The sequence below is a fragment of the Salvelinus namaycush genome, chromosome 10 (assembly GCF_016432855.1).
Source record: "Salvelinus namaycush isolate Seneca chromosome 10, SaNama_1.0, whole genome shotgun sequence".
In the NCBI taxonomy this organism is placed as follows: domain Eukaryota; kingdom Metazoa; phylum Chordata; class Actinopteri; order Salmoniformes; family Salmonidae; genus Salvelinus; species Salvelinus namaycush.
Genome location: NC_052316.1, coordinates 23,329,748 through 23,348,115, shown reverse-complemented (window position 1 = coordinate 23,348,115; position 18,368 = coordinate 23,329,748). Strand labels below are relative to the sequence as shown.

General features: G+C 41.1%; 1 protein-coding gene across 1 annotated transcript; it reads right to left on the bottom strand.

The window, feature by feature from the left end:
* Window positions 1–8,475: 8,475 nt before the first annotated feature.
* Window positions 8,476–16,506, bottom strand: LOC120054491 (LIM/homeobox protein Lhx4-like). The gene is made up of 6 exons (XM_039001916.1): window positions 16,428–16,506; window positions 12,523–12,694; window positions 10,733–10,935; window positions 9,792–9,946; window positions 9,483–9,654; window positions 8,476–8,855 (listed from the first exon to the last, which is right to left on the bottom strand). Exons 1-6 carry the CDS (start codon window positions 16,504–16,506, stop codon window positions 8,476–8,478), a joined length of 1,161 nt encoding a protein of 386 aa, XP_038857844.1.
* Window positions 16,507–18,368: the final 1,862 nt, after the last annotated feature.

The following is an 18,368-nucleotide window of genomic DNA, read 5'->3' as shown; positions in this document are numbered from 1 at the left end:
CTTCGGATTTTGTGTTACCTTCACTTGTCTTGTGTTTCCTGATTATTATTATTATTTTTTTAAGACATTTGGAGAGCTTATGTATATTGGTAAAAAATAAAAAATATAACTTCTAAAGAAGTTTACCTATTATTACCTATCTAGTCTGACTGCTTATTTAGCATTTTTCGTTGGTATCATCCTTGCATATATAGAACTGGACAAGAAAAATACAAATTTAACCTATATTTGTCCAAAAATTAACTTAGAATATGCAATTTTATATTCAGATGGAGCATGGAGAAATCTAGGTAGAAGTTTTTCCATGATAACTAACGTAACCATAGCAGCACACAGATCAAATTGCCTGGCCAGGCCTCTTCATTTGAGTGAACCCTTTGTCCACTGAGCACATTCTGTCTCCCTTGGCCCACCCCACATACCCACACCCTCTATTATGTCACTTAAGATATATTTGGATGTTCTCCAAATAGCCAACACATGGGCTGCCTCCAAATCTGCTTTAGTTTTTCGTAAGCTCTTCTGATCAGAGCAGTCTCTTTGGCACCCCCTCCCTCCCACCTGATGAGAATACTAAATCTGGAATCTCAGCTCTTAACCACAGCTTGATAAAGAAGCTAATGCACATTTGAACAAACAATGGGGACATGCTGTAATCCCTCTCTCTGAACGCGAGGCATTAAATAAGTCACCAAAAAGAGTCCTGCTGCGGCTGACTGCTGTCTATCACCATGGCCCCAGCATACAGAACAGAGATGATCCAGCCCAGACAGTCTGCTCTGTTGCGGTATGAGAGAGAGAGAGAGAGAGAGAGAGAGAGAGAGAGAGAGAGAGAGAGAGAGAGAGAGAGAGAGAGAGAGAGAGAGAGAGAGAGAGAGAGAGAGAGAGAGAGAGAGAGAGAGAGAGAGAGAGAGAGAGAGAGAGAGAGAGAGAGAGAGAGAGAGAGAGAGAGAGAGAGAGAGAGAGAGAGAGAGAGAGAGAGAGAATTGTTATGCATTCCCTACACAACCAGGAATTATGCTGTCGGTATATTCCAAAAGGACGTTTCGCCCATCTTCCAGTAATTTCCTAAATCCTGATCGGGTTGGAGTAGTAGTCGGTGACGGCATGCTCCCCGGGTATGTCTGCACAACTGTGGCACTAAGCCCATTATGTTTCCATTATGGGCCTCCATTTTCTCTGAGCTTTTCACTTTTGACACTGCCTCCTCTCAAATCGCAGCCCATATTGCTCAACCTTCTTTACTTAACGTTTATGCATTTTTACAAGTCGCCTCTCTATGGTTCTCTAACACCATTAGTGACAGATGGCCAAGGTTTGTTACAGAGATGAACTGGAGCACTTTCCTCTCCCTCTCTTACTCTCCCCAGTCTGGGGGTTAAAAGCAGTGGCATGTCATTGTACTGGCCAATTCTTAAAGCAATCCGCTCGCTAGTCCCCAGAACAGTATTGCTTGAAATTCAACAGTAAGCAAAATCTCAGCTCTGCTGTTGAAATGCATCCCTCTAATATCTTCAAGAGGACTCGATAAGTCTCTTGTTGCAAGCCGTGTGTTTAGTGCATGATTAACAAGCATTGCCGTCTGCTGCTACTCGAGGCGATAGTGATCAAAGCTGCTCCACAGACACTCAAGTGTCTCTATGGTTCTTCTCCTCAGGATGTTCTTATGCAACACCTCAGCAGGCACTGAAGGCAATATCCTGTTAACGACCCTCCCTCTGTCTGATTATATATGCACTATCTCATTTCTGCTATAATGACCCAGTGAAACTAACCTAATTTCACTTCAAACAGAAGAACAACCTTGAAGTTGTCATTGAAAGGCCTCTCTGTGACTCAAAACCCTTTAAAGCTACAGTCTGTCATGGCAGCCATTGCTCAACATTAAAATAAACCATAATTTTAGGAGAAAAATATCCTGTCTTGATGTCTAAGATTAAGTTTAGTCTGAACCAAATATCTATTTACATGTTAATGTATTTCTTTCCATCAGAAGGAACATAGAATTGTTACCTTCAGGAAGTTTGTAATAAAAGCCTCAGATCGATGATAATGGCATTTGTGCTTGTGTTTGTCATCTTTGCAAAAGCAACAGTGCAGGAATTTCCCAGATTTATTTGTATACTAGTGCTGTAAGTGCCGTGTAAATTATCCTAACTGTCTTTGTCGCTGTTTATCTTTGTAAGGCAGCACTATTAAAGGCTATCCATTAATGCCCATGGCTTGTCTAATCAATGGCTGAATAAAACCAGCTTGTTTTGTGGCGTTTTATGCAGACGTGCTTGTTCTGCAACAGGAATAGCTAAAACGCAACCAAATTGATGATACTTAAGTATAGGACACACATGCTATGACTGACAAGGCTGGATAACGGATAAATTATTAAGGAGTTATATTTACATTCTATTTGTTTCCATTTAACTATGAATTTATAGCCAGTATATTGCAGATGACTAGCCAACAAGACTGCTTTAGCTCATGGGTTTTAGTAATGCGGAATTGTAAGGAACTTAAAATTGAGACTTGTCGTATTCAGTTAATTTACTATGATATGTAATATACACTCCTGTATTTATGCCATACTTAATGCTTCTCTCTATCTCTACACTCTTAGAAAAAAGGGTTCTGCGGCTGTCCCCATAGAATAACCCTTTTTGGTTCCATATAGAACCCTCTGTGGATAGGGTTCTACATGGAACACAAAAGGGTTTGACCTTGAACCAAAAGGGTTCTCCTAAGGGGAAAGCCGAAGAGTCCTTTTTGCTTTTTTTTAGGAGTGTATCTTGCCTGACCACAAAGCATATTTATCCGTATTTCACAAACCATATTTATCCGTATTTCACAAAGCAGTTTACAATTAGTTAACAGTGCAGGGATTAAGGAAAAATTTGACTGTGCAAAACTGCAATCTGGTGCGGTCTTTAGTAGCAGAGGGATCAGTGTTTGCAGCAGCTAAGCAGATGTGCTGCTTCTGCCCCCGTTTTGTCTCTTCTATGGGTGGGGGTGGTGTATATGGGCTTGCAAACAAACACTACCGGCCAAGGACTAGCAGACACCGAAAACCAACACCCACCATTGGTTACTAACTGGATCTCCATCTTTGAATGTGATATTTATTATCAGTTCATCCTTAAAGGGATAGTTTACCCAAAGTAGTAAGAATATTTTGTTTAAACGTGTTTTAAGTGAGAATAGGCATTGGTCTGAAGCTGAAAAAGAGAGTAAATTAACTTGAGCACCACAATGCCTATCCCACCCATGCTCTACTAAGATTGTACAGCACACAGCTTTGACCTACTACAATAGCTATGTTGGTATTGTACTAAACACTATATGTGTAGGCAGGTTGCTTAGGATTCAAACCTTCTCAAACAGCCTAGTTCATACTCTTAGAGGAGGTGCTTCCACAATGTGATTTGTACCACATACAAGTTCATGTATTGGATTCTTCACACACAGCAGTAAGACATTATCCCACTACGCTACCTTTTCATGCTCTTTTTATTAAATGAATGCAAGCTTTACTTTAATACTTACAAGACCATCTGGCTTGATTGAGCTGTTTTGTTCTGTAATAATGTGGTGCATGCCTGTATTTCCTTAAACCTTTTTTTGTTGTAAAATATGTAATTGAAAAAAAATCCTAACACCTTTTTTGGTTAGTTGGTGCCCAACATAACAGGTGGTGGTGTGTTGGACACAGTAGCTCAGATAGATAGAGCCTGTCTACATTCCTCCCGAGTGGCGCAGCGGTCTAAGGCACTGCATCTCAGTGCTAGAGGTGTCACTACAGACCCTGGTTCGATCCTGGGCTGTATCACCGGCCATGATTGGGAGTCCCATAGGGCGGTGCACAATTGGTCCAGCGTCGTCTGGGTTAGGTTTTGGCTGGGGTAGGCCGTCATTGTAAATAAGAATTTGTTCTTAACTGACTTGCCTAGTTAAATAAAAAATCCAGATTTCTGTCATTTAGCTTATGTTTGTACTTATTTATCTTCGCAATGAAGATGGTGACGCAACAATAATACACATTTACAATAGGCCTATATCTAAAAATATATACAGCTAAATTATACAGTGCATTCGGGAAAGTATTCAGACCGCTTGACTTTTTCCACAATTTGTTACTTTAAGGCCTTATTCTAAAATGGATTAAATTGTTTTTTCTTCCCTCATCAATCTATACACAATACCCTATAATGACAAAGAACAAAATGCTACAAGCTTGGTAATCCTGTATTTGGGGAGTTTCTCCCATTCTTCTTTGCAGATACTCTCAAGCTCTGTCAGGTTGGATGGGGAGGGTCGCTGCACAGCTATTTTCAGGTCTCTCCAGAGATGTTCGATTGGGTTCAAGTCTGGGCTCTGGCTGAGACACTCAAGAACATTTGGAGACTTGTCCCGAAGCAACTCCTGCGTTGTCTTGGCTGTGTGCTTGGGGTCGTTTTCCTGCTGGAAGGTGAACCTTCACCGCAGTCTGAAGTCCTGAGCACTCTGGAGCAGGTTTTCATCAAGGACCTCTGTATTTTGCTACATTCATCTTTCCTTCGATCCTGATCAGTCTCGCAGTCCCTGCCGCTGAAAAACATCCCCACAGCATGATGCTGCCACCACCATGCTTTACCGTAGGGAGAGTTCAATCTTGGTTTCATCAGTCCTTTAGGTGCCTTTTAGCAAACTCCAAGCGGGCTGTTATGTGCCTTTTACTGAGGAGTGGCTTCCGTCTGGCCACCCTACCATAAAGGCCTGATTGGTGGAGTACTCCAGAGATGTGTGTCCTTCTGAAAGGTTCTCCCATCTCCAAAGAGGAACTCTGGAGCTCTGTCAGAGGGACCATTGGGTTATTGGTCACCTCCCTGACCAAGGTCCTTCTCCCCCGGTTGCTCAGTTTAGCTGGGCGGCCAGCTCTAGGAAGACTCTTGGTGGTTCCAAACTTCTTCCATTTTTAACAATGATGGAGGAGACTGTGTTCTTGGGTACCTTCAATGCTGCAGAAATGTTTTGGTACCCTTCCCCAGATCTGTGTCTCGACACAATCCTGTCTCGGACCTCTACGGACAATTCCTTCGACCTCTTGGCTTGGTTTTTGCTCTGACATGCACTGTCAACTGTGGAACCTTATATAGACAGGTGTGTGCCTTTCCAAATCATGTCCAACAAATTAAATTTACCACAGGTGGACTCCAATCAAGTTGTAGAAACATCTCAAGGATGATCAATGGAAACAGGATGCATCTGAGCTGAATTTCGAGTGTCGTAGCAAAGGGTCTGAATAATTATGTAAATAAGGTATTTCTGTTTTAGTTTTTTTATACATTTGCAAAAATAAATAAAACCTGTTTTCCCTTTGTCATTATGGGGTATTGTGTGTAGATTGATGAGGATTTTTACAAAATGTGGAAAAAGTCAAGGAGTCTGAATACTTTCTGAATGCCCTGTATATGGACGTGTATAATAGTGAAAATAATGTTCTCTACATTTTCAATAAACACATAGCTACAATCCTATGGGATTACTCTTCTGAAGTGAGTAATGTTAAACACCACTGTTTGAGATAATTGATGCTATTCTTACCTTCTGGTGCATGGTCATAGCTAAGTCATAAAATATGAATCATAGGTTGCAGTCACTCCTGGCCCATATGCTTCTTACAAGGTAAGAACAAGATTGACAAATTATAGAAATTGAGTGAACAATCCCTAGGCCCTTGCTTTGCTTGTCTGTCACACCTTTCCCTATGAGAAGGAAACACTAACTATGGTCCCTCCTCTTTTCTTCTGGTTCTTTAGTGGTGGGCCGGCCATAGCTAGGTCCTTCCCACTGCTGAGTTGTTGCTCATCCTCTTCCTCTGCAGTCTGAAGACTAATCTCTTCTAACTGCATCTGCTATCTGCTTTATGATAGAATATACATGTAAATATTAAAGAGAAATACACCCACTTTAATCCAAAGACATTTTAGCTTTATTTCCTCATATAGATATTTCTGTACACAGTTCCTATCAATGCACAGAAGGCATATATGAATAGTTTCAGTGCTATCTGTTTCATCTTTTTTAAAGACACTTGGCAATAAATAGCGCTCATGAAACAAGACTGTCAACACCTTTTGAAACTGTACAAAATTTACAACAATTAAGACGCAAAGTTCTGAGGCAACAGATTGAACAAAAAGTATATTGGTGTGTGTATATATTTGCATGTTTTTTTTGTTTGCTTTCTGGTTGGCATAATGTATGCTCTTTTCAGCTGGTTCAACATTTGGCAATTGACACGGAAAGAAATATAAATTAGCAGACATTGAGATTTTTTTACAGGAATTGTTCTGTCCCCTTGTACACTTATTCTCGTCGTAAATCTTTAGAAACAACATGGAAGTCTTGAAACCAACACCATCACACAAGACTGAGATTTTGTAAAACCTCTCTCATCTCACCCAGTGCGGGTCCTAAGATACAGCCTGTAACGCATGACACAACAGCATATTCATGATACCATGACAATCAGGCCATCAGCTGTTTTCCACTGTCTCTAAGTATTACGTTTGATAATCCCTTTTGCATGTATTTATACTGAACAAAAATATAAACGTAACATGCAACAATTTCGAAGATTTTACTGAGTTACAGTTCATAGAAGGATATCAGTCAATTTAAATATATTCATTATGCCCTAATCTATGGATTTAACATGACTAGGCAGGGGCGCAGCCATGGGTGGGCCTGGGAGGGCATAGACCCACCCACTTGGGAGCCAAACAATCCTGATGGTAAAGAAGACGGATGTTGAGGTCCTGGGCTGGCGTGGTTACACGTGGTCTGCGGTGGGACGTACTGCCAAATTTTCTAAAATGACAATGGAGGTGGCTTATGGTAGAGAAATTAACATTCAATTATCTGGCATCAGCTCTGTTGTACATTCTTGCAGTCAGAATGCCAATTGCACACTCCCTAAAAACTTCAGGAATTGTGTTGTGTGACAAAACTGCACATTTTAGAGTGGCCTTTTATTGTCCCCAGCACAAGGTGCACCTGTGTAATGATCGTGCTGTTTAATCAGCTTCTTGATATTTCAGGTGGATCAATTATCTTGGCAAAGGAAATATGCTCACTAACAGGGATATAAACAAATGTGTGCACAAAATTTGAGAGAAATAAGGTTTTTGCGCATATGGAACATTTCTGGGATTTTTAAATTCAGCTCATGAAACATGGGACCAACACGTTGCATTTATTTTTTTGTTCAGTATACATTGATGGGTGATATTACATCTGTTGACAGAGAAGAGTAGCTTCTAAGCAGCCAAAGATACTGGAGCCAGGATGGCTGTTTATGACTTTTCAGCATTAACAGTGAATGTTCCTCAGTCAAGATTAGGTTGGTGTGTGTTTTCTCATATAAATAAATATACTGCATTAATGAAACATTTAGTAAAATGATTGTTCTGTTCCTGTATCTGTCATAATGAGTTAAGATTCCCCATGTTGTCAGCTGCACCAATAAAAGAGGATATCAAATGTGAATTTCCACATTGTTGTTGGGTTGCCTTTGCACTTCTTTCTATCCTACAGTCATTGGGTCATGACGACTTCTAGCAGAGAGCATATTCTTGGAGTAAGAACAACAGATAAATAAATACTGACAAAAGTGTACCCCCAGGACTACAGATAATTCACAGAGAAGAACAAGAGCACCTACATTACAGAAGAGAATGGGTTTGAAGAAAGCGACTTCCCCCTCACATATACAGAATACTCTATGGCTCCCACACTGTATAGACCAACATCTAGTAATTCCTAAAAACCCAGTGCTGCTAGTTTCAGCATTACATAAAAAAAAACCTTTGCATTGTGAAATTAGACTTGTGTCGCTGTTTGAAACTAGTTCTCAAATGAAACACTGCTGGGTTGCATTGTGCATTCATCTCTCTTCTGTTTGTTGCTGTCCATGTACAAAAGAGGAGAAGTGTAAAGTGCATTGCCAATGTAAAAGGCTTTTATATGAACATTGATCCTCCTCATTCAGAAGCATGCAGGAAGCTTCTTTTTTTAGGGATTCCATTTAGATTGTGGCCCTAACATTGCTGATGCCTGTTTGGGCTTGCCTCAGGGTTTAATGACAAACATCATCCCAATGCAGAAACTCATGCTGGAAATGTCAAATCCAGTTTTTTTAGAGAATGGAATAAAATCTATCCATAAAAAAAGATAATACAGTGTAAGTTCAACATTCATTAGTGTTTTGTCCTGCCATTCTGTTCTGTGTGGCGCCTCTGCTCAGGTCAGTGGTGGGTCTCCACACATCCTTTACTCTAATGTGGTGGGAGGGTAGCTGAAGTGTAGCCTGTCCGGCATACCTACTACTTCCACAACCATTATTGGACAACAAGCAATATCAGTTTCAGGGAAATAGAAATGTAAAAAGCCTGCTTCGTCTGTCTCTGTTCCACAGTCAGTCTGCTGTGTTCATGGTGGAGCTCAGAACTGGGAGTGGTCCATCTCGTCCAGCCATGATGCAGGGCTGGTGGGGAAGTCTGGGTAGCCCGTGCTGCTTCCCGTGGAGAGGTCAGAGGTGGGGCCTCCTGCCATGGACCTGAGAGCCTGCCCCATGCCTCCCTGCCCCCCCTGGGCCATGATGCTGTCCATGGTGAAGCCCAGGTTGTTGAGCAGCGGGGTGTGGCCGGGCAGTGAGGCAATGGACGAGGGCGACTGGGGGAGGCAGTATGGACTGCCAGTCCGAATGTCATGATAGGGCTGTCCAGCAGCGTCCAGAGAGAAGCCTCCGTTCAACACTCCCCCGTCGCCCACACTCCCATACAGGCCGTTGGTGTGGCCCAGGTCTGACAGGATCTGGTCATCTACAGAGAGAAGGGAGGGAGGGTTTTAACACTTCTATGGTGCTGTCATCAACTATATCAACATTATCCAGCTTTTATCTTTAAATAGAATTAAGTGCCGTTATGAAATATTTTTATTGAGGCAACATAATCTGAATTTCATCTAGGTAAATGGCATGGGTGTGTAGTGTTCCCCCAGAGCTTAGTAAGAGGTTGAAAGACTTGTGATTTACCTTAAGCTCAAACAAAGGGGGTCTGTGCGTGTAATACAAAATATTTGTCTCCGGCAGTCCCTCCAGTGCTGTTTCAATAACAACAATGCCCCAGAGCACTTTCCCTCTAATTGACTAAAAGCTTCACCTACTTTATAGAGTTTCTTCTATGGGGTTTTCATTTCTCGTAAAAATGGCCTCCTTTTAAAAATTGCTTGAGACTTTTATGAGTCCCCAAAACGGGCTCACAAACATCAAACAACCATAAAATCATGAGGATGTCTAAAATGTAATTTGCACAGTAGAAGCTTCTCTTTTCGTGTAGGCTCCATATTGGAGAAGTGTGAAAAGAAAGAGAGGAAGAGGAGGAGGAGTTGAAGAAGTGAGAGAAAGATGTGAAGTGAAGGAGGTTTGGGGTTGGGTTAGCCATACTGACCTCTGAAGCTGAGCTCACTGTCACTCAGTCCCGCATCGTCTGTTGAACTCTCCTTCTCTGCTTTGTTGCCCCCTCGGTTACGTTTGACGCTTTTGTAGAACTGACCCCAGCGGTGCCGCCCTGCATCCTTCTTCAGACGCTTCTCTTTCGCACGACGATTCTGGAACCACACCTGCCATTGTGGGAGTAGAGACGTTTGACTTCTAATTCATGTATATATCTGCATATTATCACTGGGATGTTATCTTAAGCTAGTCCAAACTAGACAACTGCTCAGCTTGGAATTAAAGATCCTGTTGAGGCACACACCTGCACTACTCTCATGTCCAGTCCCGTCTCTGAGGAGAGCTGCTCGCGGACGTGTCGCGCTGGCTTGGGAGAGTTCTTGTAGGCAATTTTAAGGGTCTCCAACTGTTTGGCTGTGATGGTGGTCCGTGGTCGCTTTGCCCCTGCCTCTGAATCATCTGAGAAAGATGTGCAAGAATTAAAGAATATCTTCTGGAAGAATATTGTTTGCAATATTTGCATTTTTTAAAATTGAAATCAACTTGTGGCTTTTTCGCTTTTGAAAACATCATATAGGTTTGGATGGACTGAGTGGCCATGTATGGCAAGTCAATACCCTTCTGAAACTGTCCCACTCTATCTGTAGGGGATATAAATCTCCCTGGGGAATGCCAGAAGAAGGGAGTTATTGGGGACCCACCGTAAAAGTGCATTGCATCACTTAACATAATCAATCAGTGGGCCATGGAAATTTCCATAAATACATAGGCAGAGCTTTCAGTATCAGATCCATAAAAGGTCACAGCAACTGGAGATTTAATGCCCAAGCAGGACACTGAGAGACACTGAGAGACACTGGGACCCCATCCGGCTGGGTTTATGATGATTCTGTCGCTTCACTATCCCACTGTCTCTTGTGATTCCTCAATGCTTCAGTATTATTGTACATAAAGGAGTTAATTGCACCTTGCTGTCTGCTGAACTCCCTGTCTGAATGCTTTTGAATGGGCTGCTAACTCCTGCACCACTCTCCACAGCTCCCCTGCTGGACCCTGCTGGACCCATTACTCAGAGCATCACACCAGCTCTAGATAGTTAATTCAAGTCAATTCCCTGAAGAGGTTCTGAATATGACAGTTTATCAACCAGGGAGATAAGACTGAATTATTCTTTCAAAATATTTGGATGGTGTTTGATGGCCGATTGGCCATAGAACTAGTAGGATGGCCCAGTCAGAAACCTACCATTCTGTTTGGCTGTTTCATAGTCCTCCTTGCACACCAGCCTGCCATCCTCCATGAGGTAGAACTCATCCCCAGTGGCCAGCTGCCGGCTGCACATGACGCAGGCGAAGCAGTGCAGGTGATACACAAAGTCCTGGGCCTTCCGCACCACCTGGGTCGGAGGGATCCCCTGTTGGCACGACGCACACTTTGTTCCAAACCGCCTGCAAGTACACACACACACACACACACGCACGCACACACACACACACACACACACACACACACACACACACACACACACACACACACACACGCACACACACAGCCACACACACACACGCACACACACACACACACACACACACACACACACACACACACACACACACACACACACACACACACACACACACACACACACACACACACACACACACACACACACACACACACACACACACACCTGCCATCAGATACACAAACCCCACACAGAACAGGTGGATGCATCTCCAATGTTCAGAGGCTGAAGATAACATGGCCTTATAACATAGTTATAACGTAGCACGCATAGTTTTCATCTCCACTTCCACCTGTAATAATAGTATCTGTAATACTACTTGGGTTAGTTGTAGAGGGGCAAAGCATCAGTGGTGGAATGTATTTGTGTTGGTGGTGGGCTTGTCCTCAGCTTGACGAATGGCCTGGATCAATGCAGTGGAAGTGGAGGCTATAAGAACCAGTAGAAAGAGCCCTGCACAGTAAACAGGCTGAAGAGAACCAATAAAGCACTGACTCGGGATGGGGCTGTAAATCACAAAGCCTATACAGAAAAATAAACCCTTCCTTTAGACCAAGGAGAAGTTTCTTCATTACTGCTAGGAAATCCTGCACTCTACTCCAGTTTCCAGCCCAGGCCTCAGCCCCATCATCTCTACTCCTCTCCCTGTCTCCGGTAGCATCCCCATAGTGCACACACAGCATCACTGCAGTTTTAACAGCAAAAACCGCCCCTATTGTCCCCAGGGCCGACTAATAAAGTTAATCTCCACTCTCTGACTCGCAAGCTTTTTAGGTCTCATTGAAGCTTCTGACATTAAAACCTCTCAAACATGATTTAGTAAAAGACAGTACTGATCCTGTTTTGGATAAAAGTCTAACTTAATTTACTTCTTTAATGCCTCAGAAATTCAATCGTAAAAAGATGGAAGCAAAAGAGAGAGAAAGAGGGATGAGAAGAAATTCAAGTTGCTGTTGTGTGTGTCCAGCTAAGGCTGGTAGATCAGTAATTAATTTAATTAGTATATAGAGTGTCTTTGGAGTTGAAAGTTTGAGTGTTATGTGTTCTGTCTTATCCAACATAAGTATTCAACAAGGACAGAAAGGCAGGAGGATGTTGTAGGATGTTCAGCTTGATTAACCTCATTGTGTTGGTCCTGTCACTAAGTATTGACACAAGCCTGTTTTATAACATCCATTATCTCACATCATTATATTATGAAAGTAAACTATGTAAAGAGGAAAATCCTCACTAGCACTAGTCCTGTATGATAAGTGAAGTCAAACCTAGTCCGTGAGTAATGTGCTCACCAAATCTTTCCTCAAAAGCAACATGCAATACAGACCACTCTGATCATGTCACAGATTTTACAATTCAAAATCAGTGCAATTTTATTGCCATTTTTGAGCTCACAAATATTAAAGTAAATCACTTCTACAAGTAATGTCACTTAGCTTGCAGCAATCAAATTCTCAAAATTCCCATTCAAACAAGATAGGTGAATGTTTTAAGATGAAGAAGTGGAACTCACTTGAAGAAGTCCTCTTTGCAGTACACATTTCCTGCCCGCGAGAAACACTTGTCTGCCAGCAACGCTTGACAGTCTGCGCACTTGAGGCACTTGGAGTGCCAGTGGCGGTCCAGCACCTTCAGGATGAACTTGTCGAGGATCTGTTGACTACAGCCCGCACACTGGGGGATTTCTATGGGGGGAGAGAGAGAGAACACACAGCATGAGTTAAGATAAAATATTGGTGGTGGAATAGTGCAAGGAGACAAGGTGAGCATTGCCCCTGCAGGTTTTAAAGATCAGAGCCGGCTAAAATTATGTTAAACAAAATCGGTAATGTAGCCTAATTCCTCATCATTGTGACCCATATTTGAAAACAAATATGGTCTGACAGAGTAAATTGTATCATCATGCCACTCATTCGACTTAGGTTTATCAAAGGCCTGTGCCAGTGCCACAATATTTAGCTTTGAAGTGGATTTGATTGGATAAGCCGACTGATTCGAAACCAAGTAGTAAATATATATAATAAATACTAATAGTCATAAACAACGTGAAAGAAAAAAAAACTGGGCTATAAGAAGGAGCAATAACCTCGCCCTTATAGTGTTAAAAACAATGCACTATTATCACCATCAACATCGTAACACCAGCACAGTGTCGCTATTAATGTGAATAGTCTATGCAAAAGGAGTTATTTTTATATTTATAAATATATATATATATATATATATATATATATATATATATATATATATATATATATATATATATATATATTATAATGTGATAGAATAATACATATTAATAGTATTGTTATTATTATTATTATAGCCATCTTCTTTTTTTTTCATTTCAGAAAATGAAACTTCGGGAATAATTTCCCTCAATCTCCGTTGTCGTCAGTGCAATGGTACCGCATGTGAACAATGGCCAGATGAAGAGAGGCTTCTCATGGTAGACTAAATTACCCTTTCACTATCTTAGAATAGCGGGTGAGGGCATGAAGAGATCGAAATTGAAACTGACCCCTCAAACTCATGAAAACGGATGCAATAAGCACCGTTTTGTGCACAAAATAATTGGCCAGGTGATTTTTTTTGTGCTCGAGCAGTTTAATATTTGTACTGTATCTACAGTATGTCTGCAATTAGGCTTTGCCAAGCTAATTGTTGTTTTAAATAAATAGTTGTTTAACTCATACTGCCTAATCAGTAATCTAATCACACCCATACCAAGCTGTTTAAATGTGCGCTGTGGAGGTCATGACAACATTTCAAAACAATTACAATACAGTAGGCCTACATATGCATCTTCATACTGTAGCCTACGTTGGGAGACATTTTTGAAGAGTAAAACATTTACATTTTTATGTATAGTTTCTGGAGGGCTGCTCAATCAACAACATTTATACACAAGGCCTAAGCTAAGCATGCACAAATAGAGGGTTGATTTTACAATACACTTATGAAGGTGATACGGTAGCCTATACAATGTACAGGAGTTGCATTTTGAGATGCTGCAAAGCTCCATTTCTTTAATTGTACTATTGCGATGTGGCATTAGCCTGTACAGACATCGGCATACCAGGTGTTTCCCAATCAACTTCACAATCAAATGAGATAACTATGGAGTACATGGCTTTTTAAGACTTTTTACAAAACTTAAATGAAAGTTAGGTGTATTTTACATCCACAAAATATTAAAGAAATACCCTGATTTGTGGAGCGTTATGCATTATGCTTTGGTGTAAGTGATGATACTGAAAGGATAGCACGAGGGCCAATCTTGGCAGTATTCACGTTCGATGTCTAATAGCCCCTTCACCCTCTCTCTCTTTCTGCATAACTTGTAACTCACACGATCATACCACTTAAGATCTCTTGTGAGCCTCCTCAAGAGGGGTCCTCAAATCTAATCAAATGTGATCCTATACGCTTCCTTTTCTCAGTTACAATATATGCATCTCCTACAACATAAATATATCATCCTGTTTTACTGTATTTCGATTAGCAGAGGCTAATTGTGTTTTTTAACAGGACTAAAAAACAGTGTTTCATATCACCCAACTTACTTATTAGCTACAATATCGGAATAACTGTAGGTCTTATAGGGAACGAGCACATAGCCTATAGAGCTCACAGGCCACATTGAGCTCATAGGCCTATAGCTCATATGTTTTGTAGATTGCATGACCTACACTTCAAAGCAAGCAGACTGTAAACTCTATTCAGAAAATAATCTTATTTTTCTTGGGGCCTAAACGTTTCTTGTATCCAAACGGTTTAGAATAATTACCCATATTCATAAGAGCATGCTAACAGCCATATTAATCACGATAATAATGTTTAGATACATAATACTAAATTGCTTTTATTCCCAGCGTAATGCGGTATTAAATCCTGCATGTATGCACCAAGGGGGGTTGAGTGGCAAGATTTTAACACAATCTTTATACAATCTTTATACAATCTTAACACAATCTTTACACAATCTTTACACAATCTCCTTCGATTTACAAAATTAAAGAGCATACACCACTAACATATAGTTTTATAGGTTAAACCAATTCTATTTCACAATTCTGCATTGTTTCACTTTGTGCATTAAACATTATGGATGATGAAGGTCAATTCAAGACACTTTTAAATGGGTTAAATGATAAATGATGCTAGATTTTGAACAAAAATATACTCTCCTGCGCTGAAAGAAGCAACAACTCGTTTGGATCTGTGATGTAAACTATATAGTATTTCATTGTGGATTAAAAGCAACATTAGAGGTAATAGAGTAGGTCTATCTATACATTTCCGTGGCTCGCATATGAATAATTAGGTCAGGAATGTATCCAACCCAGTTCCATCTTGATTGCAGGATCAGATTATATAGCGTAGATGAACAAAACTGAGTTAAAGAGCAGATGCGAAGATAATGAGCAATTATTTGCTTTGATGTTGAGGTAAAGTATTTACCGCACACACAATGTAGTGAAATATTCCACGTTTGTCATTTTTAAAATAAAAATTAAAACTACTTGTTTAAGTAGGCTATAATATCATATCACAATCTATACGTGTAATATAGCCTACAACCTATGTGTCAAACAATAATAAGACTAACATAATTGTACAATTATGTAGCCTACAATTGTACAATAACACAGCTATAGCAGAAACATCAAAGCATACGCATACATAGCCTGGATAATTTCGATACGACTCAGTAATAGCTGTCAGTCAAACTGGTGGGGTATGGAGAGTAGGTGATGAGAGCGTCTGATCTCTCGTCCATGGCCAGACAAATAAACAGCTGTCTCATCTCTGACCAGAAGCAAACTTCTCATACAGCTCGAGGGAATAGAATAAAAAAATGCGCTCGAGGTAGGGAATATGAATATTCCTGTATAATAAAAAGAAAATGTACAAACATAAAGTGTTTATGCCTTGATGAGTGTTATACTATTACACACATGTCCCAACCTAGGCCTATATATGCTCATGGGTTCTAATAGTTTAAAACCAGCATGTACAACTCGTGCATAAGGCTGGGGGTTGGAGACAACATTACGAGCAGTACAAACGCACACTTTAAACAAGACATAGGCTACATGTGATAAAGAATCTCTATCCATACAGCATTCCACAAAATTCCACATGAGGACCAGAAGATCAAAATGAAATGCATAATACCCTCACTTCAAAGAATAATATGAAACACACATTATATGAGTAAGTAGAATAATATGAATATATATGATCCAATAGAATAATATCACTGCCTTCTTTAGCCTGGCTTGTCTGTCCCTCAACCCAGTTTAATTAAACGCTACATATTTTTTCTACAGCAGTGCCCTGCAGCATTTCAGAGCTCGGCTGCCAATTTCCGTATGATATAATCAATATAGACAAGGAAGTGGAAAGCCTTACGTTGCATTGGCACTCCGAGTATCTCGGGTACACCCTTCACAGGACTCTCTGTTGGTAGAACAGCAGCACTTTGCATCATTGTGATCCAAAACCGGGAATAAACACACACATATACACGCTCAACAAGGTGGGCTGAAGCTCCCGTCTTTTAGTGAGAAAATGTAGAATATGTCAAATAGAAACAGGGTATGAACCCTTCTGTAGATCTAGCTGTCCCTTTAAAGTCCGGTATTTTTTATTATCCTGGAATATTGTCCATGCGTGCGAGATTTCGCCGTGCTCTTTTGATGTGGATCATACAAGCTGCTTGATTCATTCACACTGCAGGGGCAACTGTGACGTCACCCCAGCATAGGCACCACCAGGGACCAATGGGATCCTCCATCAAGCCTCAAATGGGCGGAAGAATTCTGCTCCTGGGCGCAGGTGTACAGTGAGAAAGACGGAAGAATTGGTGACAAAACAGAATGCCCCCAGAAAGAGGCAACCTTCTTTAGAATAGTATCAACAAATAGAGTCTCGCTTTGCACATAGCATTGTCTTTCTATCAGAATGAAGGGGTAAAATGTTTTTCAGCTGAATATGGCAATATGCTTTAATAGATAGACTTTGCACTATCAAAGCGTCTCTTTCTTCAGAGACGTGAAAGGTAACATTGAGCAACCCCGACTAGCCTATACAGCCGAATCCACAGCCTACCTGCTCTGCTGACATATGAAATTAATACGTTTTCTCATATTTTTTAATTTGAGTTTTTATTTCACCTTTATGTAACCAGGTAGGCCGTTTGAGAACAAGTTCTCATTTCCAACTACGACCTGGCCAAGATAAAGCAAAGCAGTACGACACAAACAACACAGAGTTACACATGGGATAAACAAAAGTACAGTCAGTAACACAATAAAAAAATCTATATACAGTGTGTGCAAATGTAGTAAGATGAGGGAGGTAAGGCAATAAATAGGCCATAGTGGCGAAATAATTACAATTTAGCAATTAAACACTGGAGTGATAGATGTGCAGAAGATTAACGTGCAAGATGAGATACTGGGGTGCAAAGGAGCAAAAAAAACAATATGGGGATGAGGTAGTTGGGTGGGCTATTTACAGATAGGCTGTGTACAGGTGCAATGGTGGTAAACTGCTCTGACAGCTGATGCTTAAAGTTAGTGAGGGAAATATAAGACTCCAGCTTCAGTGATTTTTGCAATTCGTTCCAGTCATTGGCAGCAGAGAACTGGAAGGAGAGGCGGCCAAAGGGGGAGTTGGCTTTGGGGACGACAAGTGAAATATACCTGCTGGAGCGCGTGCTACGGGTGGGTGCTGCTATGGTGACCAGTGAGCTGAGATAAGGCGGAGCTTTACCTAGCAAAGACTTATAGATGACCTGGAGGCAGTGGGTTTGGCGACGAATATGAAGCGAGGTCCAGTCAACGAGAGCATACAGGTCGCAGTGGTGGGTAGTATATAGTGTTTTGGTGACAAAACGGATGGCACTGTGATAGACTACATCCAATTTGCTGAGTAGAGTGTTGGAGGCTATTTTGTAAATGACATCGCCGAAGTCAAGGATCGGTAGGATAGTCAGTTTTACGAGGGTATGTTTGGCAGCATGAGTGAAGGAGGCTTTGTTGCGAAATAGGAAGCCGATTCTAGATTTAATTTTGGATTGGAGATGCTTAATGTGAGTCTGGAAGGAGAGTTTACAGTCTAACCAGACACCTAGGTATTTGTATTTGTCCACATATTCTAAGTCAGAAACGTCCAGAGTAGTAATGCTGGACGGGCGGGCAGGTGCGGGCAGCAATCGGTTGAAGAGCATGCATTTAGTTTTACTTGCATTTAATAGCAGTTGGAGGCCACAGAAGGAGTGTTGTATGGCATTGAAGCTCAAGGATTTGACAATTAGCTGATCTGTAAATTGCATGTAGGCTAAAAAAA

Coding starts and splice junctions, on each gene's coding strand:
- LOC120054491 (XM_039001916.1), bottom strand. CDS start 16,506: ATGATGCAAAGTGCTGCTGTTCTACCAACAGAGAGTCCTGTGAAGGGT. Junction 9,947..10,732: donor TGAAACAGCCAAACAGAATG/GTAGGTTTCTGA, acceptor CATCTTTCTCAG/ATGATTCAGAGGCAGGGGCA. Junction 8,856..9,482: donor CAGTGAGCTCAGCTTCAGAG/GTCAGTATGGCT, acceptor TTCTCTCTGTAG/ATGACCAGATCCTGTCAGAC.